This window comes from Crinia signifera, chromosome 7, assembly GCF_055691185.1.
Source record: "Crinia signifera chromosome 7, ASM5569118v1, whole genome shotgun sequence".
NCBI classification, from domain to species: domain Eukaryota; kingdom Metazoa; phylum Chordata; class Amphibia; order Anura; family Myobatrachidae; genus Crinia; species Crinia signifera.
The window spans coordinates 34,576,168-34,589,608 of record NC_139223.1 but is presented as its reverse complement, the minus strand read 5'-3'; the positions used below and the strand labels follow the sequence as shown (position 1 = coordinate 34,589,608).

At 46.3% G+C, this 13,441-nt stretch overlaps 1 protein-coding gene across 1 annotated transcript in view; it reads left to right on the top strand.

Annotated features, from left to right (window-relative positions):
* CHTF18 (chromosome transmission fidelity factor 18) overlaps nt 1-13,441 on the top strand; it is a 48,011-nt gene that overhangs the window by 16,963 nt on the left and 17,607 nt on the right. Inside the window, exons 10-17 of the mRNA XM_083152791.1 lie at nt 13-136; nt 514-656; nt 2,258-2,351; nt 3,506-3,604; nt 4,281-4,411; nt 4,607-4,775; nt 5,356-5,580; nt 9,801-9,950. Coding sequence (XP_083008917.1) covers nt 13-136; nt 514-656; nt 2,258-2,351; nt 3,506-3,604; nt 4,281-4,411; nt 4,607-4,775; nt 5,356-5,580; nt 9,801-9,950 — 1,135 coding nt within the window. The remainder of the gene's footprint in view (nt 1-12; nt 137-513; nt 657-2,257; nt 2,352-3,505; nt 3,605-4,280; nt 4,412-4,606; nt 4,776-5,355; nt 5,581-9,800; nt 9,951-13,441) is intronic.

Genomic DNA, 13,441 nt, shown 5'->3' with positions numbered 1-13,441 from the left:
TTGGCATCACAGTGATGATCGCAGCCCAGAAGTCTTCAAAACGCGCATCGAAGCAGCGACTCAAATGAAATCTGTTCTGGGGCTTGATGAGCGACCCAACTGCCTGATTATTGATGAAATCGATGGCGCACCCACAGTACGTAAGATGCATCGTTTTGCAACCTGTAATCCGCTGTCCAGCTCACTAGGACCTGGGGACATCCTTGAGGTTCTCCAGGGGGATAACACAACAGCAATGTCACATGAGGATGGTATAATCTACAGTGATTACGGTAGAACAATCCTTGTGATTCCTGTATTCATTGTTCTTAGTTGGTCGTAAGCGGGTAAGACCTGAGTCACATGCTTCTATGGCACTGCTATATAAGATCAGTGGATATAGATAAGAGATATAGGAAAGGAGGGAGAGACCGACCAGGGAAACTTGGAAGTACGGGGCGGCCTACCTTAGGAAGGGTGATACTGCCATGTTGGTATTTCAGTTTTACTCATACTACTGTTTATATTCCGTAGGTCTCCATTAACATGCTGCTAAGTTTGATCAACCGTAAAGACGGCAAGGACACAGAGTCCAGTAGCGAGGCGGTGACTTTGAAGAAGAAGAAGAAAGAGGGCGGCTTGATACTAAGGCCCATCATCTGTATATGCAATGACCAGTTAGTAGCCCTGTCTGTACCTCTGGATAGCCATTTGTGCCTCTTCATTAGAAACAATGCGCTCTTAAATAAGTCAGTTGAGAAACTTTTATTTGTGAAAGCAGGAGAAATCATGTTACCGAGGGGGTGGGGGGTGTTTGGGAGGGCGGCATTAAGAGCCTCGCTAAGCAGCGAAGGACGATTGCTTAGCGAGCGTCTCTTGCGTACACCCTATCCAGCACCTTCTCTGGTATTCATGTGCACAAGTGATTACCGTTCTGCTTCTGTTCTGACCCGGTTCTCCTCCCAGTTACATAGTGCTGGACTGCACCTGGCCTCTTGTATCCGCTTGTGCTGTGTAAGTCCGGTTTGTAAGGCGTGGATAGTTTAGTCTTTTTCACCATAACAAACATGACGCCCCCCCAACAGAGATTACAATATACGGTACTTGTTTCCTAGCACGGCCACATATCTTATGGATCATGTACCTTTAGTTAAGGTACACGATCCATACGATGGACCCGATTTCCTTTGAAATCAGGTCCATTTGGCCGGCTAGGACAAAATATCGGGGGCATCGCGTCGGTCGGGACCGTTAACAATGGTCCCGACGCGACCGACGCGATGCCCGCGATTTCCCCATAGGCTTCAATGTTAAAAAATATTTTAACATTGAAATCGTGTCGGGAAAGGTAAAATATCGGGGGCATCGCGTCGGTCGGGACCATTAACATAGGTCCCGACGCGATGCCCCCGATTTTTACATAGGCTTCAATGTTAAAATATTTTTTAACATTGAAATCCTGAAAAAATGTGAAAAATGTGAAATGGGCCAATATGACCCATTTCACATTTTAGCTGTCCCCGTCGTCACCCCGCGATAGACGCCAACCCGAAGCGTGGCGAGCGCAGCGAGCCCACGAGGGGCGGCGGTGCGCGTCCTCCGACCTTTTCATTCCCCTACTATCCACGTCGGCGTGGAGTTGAGAATAGAATAGTGTGGCGAGCGCAGCGAGCCACCGAGCCCGAAGCGTGGCGAGCGCACGCGGATACCTTCACAGTTATACGCGTCCCCTCACGGGCTTCACAGGTGTCCGCGGCGACGCGGACACCTGTGAAGTCCGCGAAGGGACGCGTTTACCTGTGAAGGTATCCGCCTCCCCTCGCGGGGCTCGCTGCGCTCGCCACACTATTCTATTCTCAACTCCACGCCGACGTGGATAGTAGGGGAATGAAAAGGTCGGAGGACGCGCACCGCCGCCCCTCGCGGGCTCGCTGCGCTCGCCACGCTTCGGGTTGGCGTCTATCGTGGGGTGGGGTGTACGCCGTGACATTTGGGGGGGTTGGGAATATTTTACATTGAATCCAATGTAAAATCGGGTCCCAGGGACCCGATTTACATTTAATTAAAAAAAAAAAATCGGGTCCAAAATCGGTCGGTCGCGACGATCGCATCGCATGCGACCAAATCGCATGCGATGCGATCGACCCGATTTTTCCGACACGACCACCCCGATGTAAATCGGTGTGGCCGTGCTAGGAAACAAGTACCCAATATACTATTCCACTATATGTAAAGGATGCCCTGCAGCTGTATCTGACGGACCCCCTCTTCCATGCAGGTATGTTCCGGCTCTCCGCCAGCTGAGACAGCAAGCCTTCATGCTCAACTTCCCACAGACACTACCCTCCAGACTGGTGCAGAGGTTATACGAGGTCAGTGATGCCACGCTCCAGCATTTCACTCAATGGACCAGAAGCACTTTCCTCATTAGCTGCGTGGTGCATTTACAAGCACATGGTCACTGACCCATGCACTGGCTGTTCTAATCAAGTCTGAGTATATGTAAAATACAATACTTATCTTACATGTTCGGTGGTGATGTATTCAGTATGACCGTCTCCGCATACAGATAGTCTAACAATAAAAGCCCTGGCCGGAGTTCTGCGCCCCCCCCCCCCCCCCCCCTGTCTATCCCTTCTAACTCATTAGGTGGACAGCTTGTGCTGCGTGTGTGACATATTGACACAGTCATGTCTGAATAAACTAGAACGGTATCTGGGTTACATAGTACCACAGGGTAGACGCTGGCTAATGAGCCAGACTGACCTTGCATGCTGATCCTGGATGTATTAAGTTATACTACAGCACCTGCCAAGACCTCTCAGCTCTGCGCTTAATTAAGAGAAACCTGTTACGGGGATTTAGCAATGTGCATATTAAACATGCAGCATCGGACAGGAGAATTGCAGAGCCTAGGAAATCCGATTGGCTGGGCATGTCTGTCTGTGGGAGGGACCAGGAGGATATAACTGAACCAGCCAATGAAAAGTGCAGCTATGCTATCAGTCACTATATGCAGAGTATTTGGGCCCATCTAATCTGCCCCTTAAACATTTGTATCAAAGACGAGAGGCCTACTCAAGTGCTAGTTATGTACACAAGCTTTGCAATAAATATCTTTAGTTCCCTTGTACATTGACGCACAGGTAAGATGATGGATATTGATCATAAACCAATAAGTTTGATTCATATATGTATGTGTAATGTCTGCTGTCCGTTTGTGTGTCTCTGAAACACTGCCATCTGTTGGTAGCGAGTAAAACTACATCTTTCTCTCACACATGCACAGAGGCAATCACAAGGTAGCTGAATAGCTTTTAAAGCATTTGCTTTGAGTGGGTTTACTAGTGTTTGTATACTGTGATTAATAAAATGATTGTATACAATGTTAGGAATTTGAACATTTTATGCGGCCAGCTCCGTATTACAGCGGGGGGGTTACATTTGCAAATACGCGGAACTTCGCATTGGGTGGAGGAGTCTTAGTCATACAGTGTGCAAACTATTCTACTCGGCTTTGTTACAGATCGCTCTTAGACAAGGGATGAAATCAGACACGGGAGCATTGATGGCGCTCTGCGAGAAGACGGAGAATGACATAAGGTCCTGCATTAATACGCTGCAGGTATGTACATTGCTGTATGCAGCTACATCATAACACCACAGCTTGGAAGGACTTCATCATTCACTGTGAACGATGAAGTCATGTCGGTGGTACTGTTAATGTTTGGTCATGTTTAATTCCCAACTGAGGTTAAGTGTAATACTCTCTACACTTAACCTCAGTTGGGAATTATACATGACCATACCAAGGGTTGATCAATAGCAGATGGGGGGATATAAAGCCTTTTTTTTTTTTTTCGCCCTCAGTCCTTATTCATTTAAGCTTTGTATTTATTATACTATAATTATTTATTGTATTTACCTGATCCTTTTTATGCAGATTTTTGTTTCTCACATCCACGATCTCCGCTGTACAGTTTATTACACCTCCCCTCAGGTTACAGACTTGACTTGATGTAATATACAGTCAGCATCTATACATAGGAACGCAGCTGGACCTTTGCACTTGGCATAAGACCATCCATAATTAGCACATACCGCTTCAATGTTAAAAAAACCTGGTTTACTTTGTATTCCAAAACACGGATACGTTGTCAAATGCAGTCCGTTTTTGTGAGGTCCACAGCCGCTGGCCAGGAACCTTGTGATGCTTCTGTGTCCAGCCTTCAAAGGGTGCCAAATGTATAGTTTTATGAGGCTTTTTTAAATATTACTTCATGTTGCCCTTTCATATCCAGTTCCTGCATGGGCGAGGGAAGAAGGAGCTGAACATGCGCACAGTCCAGACCATGAAGATCGGGCTGAAGGATCAGAACAAGGGACTGTTTACTGTGTGGCAGGAGATCTTCCAGCTCCCCAAAGTCCAGAGGTAAGGTGGCCTGGGATGGAGCCATGATACCAAGATGCTGAGGGTAACCCGGGGCAACATCCATTCATGAACAGAAAGCTGATTGGTAGCTTGTGAAGGTTACATACTCGTATTATTAGCAGTGGTTCCCTCACCTTTTTCTAAGGTCATTTTCTTGTTAATGATTTTATTTTCTCTTCCTTTTCCTGTCCCCAGAAAGCGCATCGGTCAAGACCTCTCTAGCTCCGACTTCCCGCTCCTTCCAGGAAATGATAGTGACCCTTTCAATGCGTTGGGCAGAATTCCACTAAGTGCTATGGCCCAAAGGTTTCACCACATCTTGCACCTTACCACTGCCACGGGGGAGTATGAGAAGCTAACCATGGTAAGGAGGGGTGCTTTTAACGTGTTCCTGTTCTATCATGGCGGGGTGGAGCCAAGCTGAATTTGGGCCTTTGTCTTTTATACTTCGTCACGCACAGAAGTACATGAAATGCTTGTGCCAGGTGCCTGTCTGCAGTGACACTGTACTCTTTATTTCATTAGTAAATAAGAGGCTAAGGGCCTAATTCAGAGTTTATTGCAAACAGCAAACTTTTTCAAATTTGCAAAACCATGCTGCACTGAAGGCGGGGCAGATGTAACGGGTGCAGAGAGAGTTACATTTGGGTTTGTGTTCAAACTGAAATCTTAAATTGCAGTTTGAAAATAAAGCAGCCAGTATGTACCCTGCACAGAAACAAGATAACACACACACATCTAACTCTCTGCACATGTTACATCAGCCCCACCTGCAGTGCACATGGTTTTGCCCATTTGAGAGAGATTTTTATTTGGATCATCTCTGAGTCAGACCTTAAGTCACGAAGTCTGTGTATTGTGGCCGCCCAATGTGATATTGGACAGCTGTATAACTGTATTCTTACTCTGTGATAGACATGTGTTTTGCATCTCCCTCTCTGCAGGGGTTATATGATAACTTTTTGAACATGAAGGTGAAGGAGTCCAGCTTCGGTCTGGTGTGTTCAGCACTGGACTGGCTGGAGTTCACGGACATCGTTAATACCACTATAATGCACGGGCAGAACTTCCAGCTTATGCGATACCTGCCCTTCCTCCCAGTCGCCTTTCACCTGTTCTTTGCGGCCTCGAACATACCCCGCATTGCCTATCCCAACGCCCACTATGAGGTATGTCCAGGATGATTGTCTTGTAGTTACGTTTTATAAATCTCATCCATCTGAGGAACTGTAATAGTCGTAGATTATAGCACTAAAGTGATTTATTGTAGATGTTTAACCAACACTTGTATAACCCGATTTCTGTGCTCTTGCTTTCATATGGCCCAAATCTCCTGGGCAATGTCTGATAGGGAATTGTGCTATTCCATAAGATGCCATAAAGCACGCATTCTCTCTCATTCATGGATTGCTTGGATAGTTTGCACCGCGATCAGTTACCTGCGACTCCTGAGCAAACACAACTGCTGGGGTCTCCAGCTGTTGCACCAACTCTTTACTGGTGTTCTGTTTGCTTGCGGCAGTAACGTTCCTGGAAGTGTACTGGAATGCTGACAACTTTCCATCTTTGCTGCGTGGGAACTTGCCCTCACATTTTCATTATGGGGTGCAAAGTCTCGGAAAAAGCTTTAAGTGAAGGCAAAAAAAAATCTTTTTATTCCGGTTGTGCCCGGGGTAGGCAACCTGTTGAACTACGCAACCCAGCATGCCCTGTCACATATTTGCTATGAAGACATGCTAAATTTGGCAGGGAATCCCAGGATGTTTAGAGCCACAGGTCCCGTACCTATTTGGTTAGGCGTTTAGTATGAAGAGTATGAACTATGTTGCAGTGTGACTTTGGTTGGGCTCATCCTAGTTTCTGTTGCGGACACCTGTCATTGCTTTAGTAACCTGTAGATGGTGCTAGCAGGTCATAGATTTATGTAGAGCACGGCAGATTGTCCTTCATGCAAAGTGATTCACTAGGGGACCGGAACATGCTCTCTAATGGCACTGTCATTCTTAATCATGTGTTAGGGCTTTTATTGTGGGATAGATGGGAAACTTTTATTGTGGGATAGATGGGAAAGTGATAGAGGTGTGTACTGTACTATGTGTTTGTGTGCAGTATGCAAGTTGAGTGTGTGTGCTGTGCCGTGTAATACAGTGTATGTATGAGTATTATATATATATGTTTGTGTGCCTAATTCAGGTTGGCTCACACAATCTCTCATGGGCAAAACCATGTGCACTGCAGGTGGGGCAGATGTTACATGTGCAGAGAGTTAGATTTGGGCGAGTTATTTTGTTTCTGTGCAGGGAAAATACTGACTGCTTTATTCTTACACTGCAATATAGATCTCACTTTGAAGGGTATCAGGATAGAATGACTCTAGGTCGACAGCCAAAAGGTTGACAGGGTTTAAAGGTCAACAGGCAATAGTTTCGACATGCATTATTTTACTGAATTTTCAGCCGACATGTGCCGACAGGCGGTTTTTCATGCCCTACCATCCACTAGGGCGTGGTGGGAGAATATAATAGTGTGCCGAGCGTAGTGAGGCGCCGAGCTGGAAGCATGGCGAGCGCAGCGGTACACTTAGACAGTGTCTATGTCGACATAGACACCCTTAAAAAAATTCAAACTTATGTCGACCTTTGGACGCTGTCGACCTTGTGACTGTCGACCATTAGTGCTCGACCATACGATTGTAGACCTAGACACTGTAGATGTCTTATACCAAAACTGTTTGAAGTACAAACCCCACTCAAATCTTATGGACCCCATACATCAGCAATCACAATTAATGGATTTCCAGATCCAGGGATTTTTTGGCCAGATAAATGGATTTTACAATCTATCTGACTTTGCCCACACATTACAGATTTGTTTCAGTGATCGCCAGATTTTTCCATCTAAAGATTGCGTCTTCATATCTGGAAATTGCCCAATCGATTGCTGTTCATAATGTAAATAGATGAAGAAGACGAATTGGGAATGCCCACACATATAAAAAAGATCTGCAGATAATACCAGATTATTAAACATGTTTAAAAACCTGATTAAGCAATCGATTGGTGATTTTGATTGGGATTGCCAAAAGGGGGAGCCCACACATCTAAAATTAATTGTGGCAATCATCTCCATATCTGAAAATTGTCACAATTAATTGCTGATGTATGGGGCCCTTAACTCTCTCTGCACAGGTTACATCTTTTGAAAACCAACTGGAATCGCCCCAATGTAGTTTTCCTTCCAGCATCCCAGGAGGGCAGGGTGCTGGAGAAAAATGGGGCACTCTGAATGCGGCGGGGCAGGCGCACCAACGTCACGAATGGGGGTGGGCCTGCCCACCGACGTCAAGAATATAGGCGTATTCGCTCGCCGATGGCACAAATGTGGGCGGGTCCGCCCGGCAACGTCACTTATATGGGCAGGCCTGCCCGGCAACGTCACGTATGTGGGCGGTCGCGCCCACCGAAGTCTCTTGCGGGGCGTGCAGAAGACCGCAGCGAGGACGTACAGGCTAGGTTCTTAAAGCAGGGCGCCGCAAAACGGGCAGGGCGTGTTTTGCCCATTAAAAATCAGGCAGGGCGCAGCGCCCCGCTAAAACAGCCTAGCGTGAACACTACCAATGTGTACGTGTGGCGCGTGTGTGCACAATGTGTATGGTGCGCTATTTGTGTGTGCACGCGCGCACAATGTGTACATACAGTATGTATTGTAAGTATGTGCAATGTGTTTGTCTGCATATTTTTTTTATGTCTTGAATGCGAACCCCTCTCCCTAGTAAATCCTGCATTTGCCCTTTAGAGACACACTTAGGAAGGACTTGCGACTGATGGTGCATAGTAGCAGCTGAACAAGGAGAATTAAGGAGAAATGGGGGTGGGATCCTATGTGAAGGGTTAGCTGTGATGTTGCATGAAGCCTTCTATGGGAGAACAGCTACTGTAGTACCACTCTTGGCCATTGTGTGCAGTGTAGAGCACTACATTCCTCTCTTACTGAAATTGTCACTCTAACTAAAATCATCACCGCAGAGCTCCCTTTTGTCATAGATTAATGTTTCACACACCTAAACCTTCCTAGACAAATATCAATAAAATGGGGAAAATCACATCAAAATCTTTCCAGAATTTCTCAAGGTTAGCCCAAATGAACAGACAAATTCTTTCAGGGACTTTATTTTAGCTACATATACAGGTTGAGTATCCGAATATCCGTTATCCGAATTATTCCGAAAACCATACATTCCAGAAAGTGCAAAAAAAAAATTATTTTGCTAAAAACTAACTGGGGACATTTGTAGCAGCACTGCTGAGGACATGATATGTAACTGGCACTATATATGTGCAAGACAATGATTGCTTGCCATTCAAATTCAATATCTGAGATATACACAAATTTTGTTTCATGTTTTGAAACCTTGTTTTTTGAACAAATAAAATATATTTGTGTGCATTTCATGTGTTTGATGTGTTTATACAGCATAAATGCAAGATACTTTAAAATACATAATTGAAATATTAAAATATTCCGAAATACGGAATAATCCGTTATCCAAAATTCTCCTGGTCCCAAGCATTTTGGATACGGGATACTCAACCTGTATCTCCAACCTTATCTCCATTCATAATCCCTCCCGACCTCTTCGGTCGACCGGCGCTTGTTGTCTCTCCGCCACCCTAATCACTGCTTCCCTTGCTAAAGTTCAGGACTTTGCCCGTGCTGCACCTCTTCAGTGGAACGTTCTCCCTCGCTCCATTAGACTCTCCCCGGCCTTGCAAAGCTTCAAACGGGCACTGAAAACTCACCTATTCATCAAAGCGTACCCTTCCGCTGTATAACATGGTCCTGAGGCTTGTCCTCCGACCCCTTCCACATGCACTGACCGTCTCTGCCTGCCTACATCCTGCCATCAACCCACCTCCCAACTGCATGCACCTCATGTAATCTGTCAGTTGCCCCTTCCTACTAGATTGTAAACTCTTCAGAGCAGGGCCCTCTTCTCTTCACATTTCACTCACAGCTCTACCATACTCAAACACTCAGTGTCCATCTTTGACTACCAGCCCCTAGTAGTATGTATCTAGTCCTCACTACTTACATTTAAGCTGTAATGTGTATTGAACTGTGGCGCTCTTTACCTGTAATCTATTTCTGTTATTTATCTCCCTGTACTGTTCCTTTTGTACAGCGCTGCGAAACACGTGTGGCGCCTTATAAATAAAAGAATAATAATAGAGTAACCTAATCCTACTCACAAGTCATAACAAAGTCCGCTTTCAGTTTATGGTTAAATATAAAAGGGAATATTATTTCTGGAGGGTAGCTTTCTGATGACAAAGTCCACTTTTTATGACTGATGATTGCCGTTACATCCGTTTCTTTCTTCTTTCCGTAGGCCCAGTCCAAACTGAATCAGATGCAGAATACGCTACATACCATGTTATCGGAGATCACTCCTGCCATCCGCACCCGCGTGGGACCCGACTCCTTGGTACTGGATGCTCTGTGTCTCCTGCTTGATGTCATCTCTCCGAAGCTCCGCCCTGTAAGTAGCACTTTGTGTCAGGGCACCTGTCCCCTGTATCTTCCCGGAACAGCCAACCTTTTTGGTCTAAGTAAACCTATTTCCTATCGGGAATGTATGGACTCCAGTAGGAGCTGGTTACTTAGTGTGGACTGTGCTGTACTCCTGGTGGGTAGATGTAAAATGTGGCTTTAGAGATTGGATTTGTGCATTTAAAAGAACCACTCTCAATGTAAAAATCTAGATACTGTGTTTTCTTTTGTTATTACGAGTCTCTGTCGTTGCATACTAGGATATGTAAATGCCACCTATGTATATATGCATGTTTTAAGCGTGCCTTGAACTGTGGTTGCGTGTTCCATTGAACATAAGGGATGCGATCTGCTGCACATATCCTTAGAGAGTGTGTGTGTATATAAATATTAACACATGCACTTGCTTTGTGTAAGATTAGGCAGGATCTGGCCCTCCAGCTCTTGTGGGAACTACAAGTTCCAGCAGACCCAACCCTATAGTGCAGGCATGTCCAAACTATGGCCCTCCAGCTGTTGTGAAACTACAAGCCCCATCAAGCCTTGCCACCGTTATGCTATTGTGGAATGCTTAAACGATGGCAAGGCATGCTGGGATGTGTAGTTTCACAACAGCTGGAGGGCCACAGTTTGGACATGCCTGGTATAGAGGCTAAGTGTCGGCCCCCACATCTAGCTGTAAGTGATGTGCCTGTAAAGCTCTGATTCTGAATACACATTTTATGCTACACAGACCGTTACAAGTCCTGACAGTCTCTCAGCCTGCTACGCTCTCTTGAATCTAGAGATGTCGCACAAGGTCACTGTCTCCCCGCGGGTCTGAGGTTATTTTCTTTATACTCTTTATTTGGACCTGTAAGCCCTAGGCTCATGTCTTTTTAATTCAATTGTAATTGATGTGAACAAAAAGCAATTTAATCTGTGTCTCCGGGTGGGCCAAGGCAATTAGACTGAAATCTCCTTTTTAGGCCCAAAGTCTCATGCCCTTTATACAGTACATGCTGAAGATCAGCAACACTGAGCTTATTTGTGCAGCGTAACTGGGGTTTATTGTCTGCACAGAATGTCTGTAGGAAAATAAACAACATTCCTGGGGGCCACTTACCATGTGATAACCTATTTATAGGGCCACTAAAGGTAAATTGTTCTACGTTGTCCAAATAAGAGCGAATGGTGGTTCTGGAACATAGTCTACGTTTTCTCTCTTATATAAACATTCTGGGAATGACGTCCCTTTTATAGAAATACCTTTATTTACATTGTGTTCCAATGATGTCATGGTTTGCTAAGGGCAGTGACTCTTCACTCCAGTCATCAAGCACCCCCAACAGGGCATGTTTTGGGGGATTTATTTAATGATGTATGTGACTTTTTGCTGGGTCTATAAACAGAAATCCTGAAAACATGACCTGCTGGAGGGTAAATTATAGCTGAAGTTGAGAACTACTGTTCGGGGGAATTGATCTGATGTATTGACATGATTAATTCTATTGGTGCTGATCCCCTATATAGTGTGTGCCGGGGCTGTATAATACTCTGTATATACACCGTAGTACCGGCTGCTGGTCCCCTATACAGCGTGTGCCGGGGCTGTGTAATACTCTGTATATACACCGTAGTACCAGCTGCTGGTCCCCTATGTAGCGTGTGCTGGGGATGTGTAATACTCTGTATATACACCGTATTACTGGCTGCTGGTCCCCTATATAGCGTGTGATACTCTGTATATGCACCGTAGTACCGGCTGCTGGTCCCCTATATAGTGTGTGCCGGGGATGTGTGATACTCTGTATATACAGTGTTGTCCCGGCTGCTGGTCCCCTATATAGCGTGTGCTGGGGCTGTGTAATACTCTGTATATGCACCGTAGTACCGGCTGCTGGTCCCCTATATAGCATGTGCTGGGGACATGTAATACTCTGTATATACACCGTAGTACCGGCTGCTGGTCCCCTATATAGCGTGTGCCGGGGACATGTAATACTCTGTATATGCACCGTAGTACCGGCTGCTGGTCCCCTATATAGCGTGTGCCGGGGATGTGTGATACTCTGTATATGCACCGTAGTACCGGCTGCTGGTCCCCTATATAGCGTGTGCCGGGGATGTGTGATACTCTGTATATGCACCGTAGTACCGGCTGCTGGTCCCCTATATAACGTGTGCCGGGGATGTGTGATACTCTGTATATACACCGTGGTACCTGCTGCTGGTCCCCTATACAGCGTGTGCCGGGGACGTGTAATACTCTGTATATACACCGTAGTACCGGCTGCTGGTCCCCTATATAGCGTGTGCCGGGGATGTGTGATACTCTGTATATGCACCGTAGTACCGGCAGCTGGTCCCCTATATAGCGTGTGCCGGGGATGTGTGATACTCTGTATATACACCGTGGTACCTGCTGCTGGTCCCCTATACAGCGTGTGCCGGGGACGTGTAATACTCTGTATATACACCGTAGTACCGGCTGCTGGTCCCCTATATAGCGTGTGCTGGAGATGTGTGGTACTCTGTATATGCACCGTAGTACCGGCTACTGGTCTCCTATATAGCGTGTGCTGGGGATGTGTTATTCTCAGTATATACACCGTAGTACCGGCTGCTGGTCCCCTATATAGCATGTGTCGGGGATGTGTAATACTCTGTATATACACCATAGTACCGGCTGCTGGTCCCCTATATAGCGTGTGCCGGGGATGTGTGATACTCTGTATATACACCGTGGTACCTGCTGCTGGTCCCCTATACAGCGTGTGCCGGGGACGTGTAATACTCTGTATATACACCGTAGTACCACCGGCTGCTGGTCCCCTATATAGCGTGTGCCGGAGATGTGTGATACTCTGTATATACACCGTAGTACCGGCTGCTGGTCCCCTATATAGCATGTGCCCGGGATGTGTGGTACTCTGTATATGCACCGTAGTACCGGCTACTGGTCTCCTATATAGCGTGTGCTGGGGATGTGTTATTCTCAGTATATACACCGTAGTACCGGCTGCTGGTCCCCTATATAGCATGTGTCGGGGATGTGTAATACTCTGTATATACACCATAGTACCGGCTGCTGGTACCTTATATAGCGTGTGCCGGGGATGTGTAATACAGTACTCTGTATATACACCGTAGTACCGGCTGCTGGTCACCTATATAGCATATGCCTGGGATGTGTGCTACTCTTTATATACACCGGAGTAGCGGCTGCTGGTCCTCTATATAGCGTGTGCCGGGGATGTGTGCTACTCTGTATATACAACGTGGAACCGGCTGCTGGTCCCCTATATAGCGTGTGCCGGGGATGTGTGATACTCTGTATATACACCGTAGTACCGGCTGCTGGTCCCCTATATAGCATGTGCCCGGGATGTGTGGTACTCTGTATATGCACCGTAGTACCGGCTGCTGGTCCCCTATATAGCGTGTGCTGGGGATGTGTTATACTCTGTATATACACCGTGGTACCGGCTGCTGGTCCCC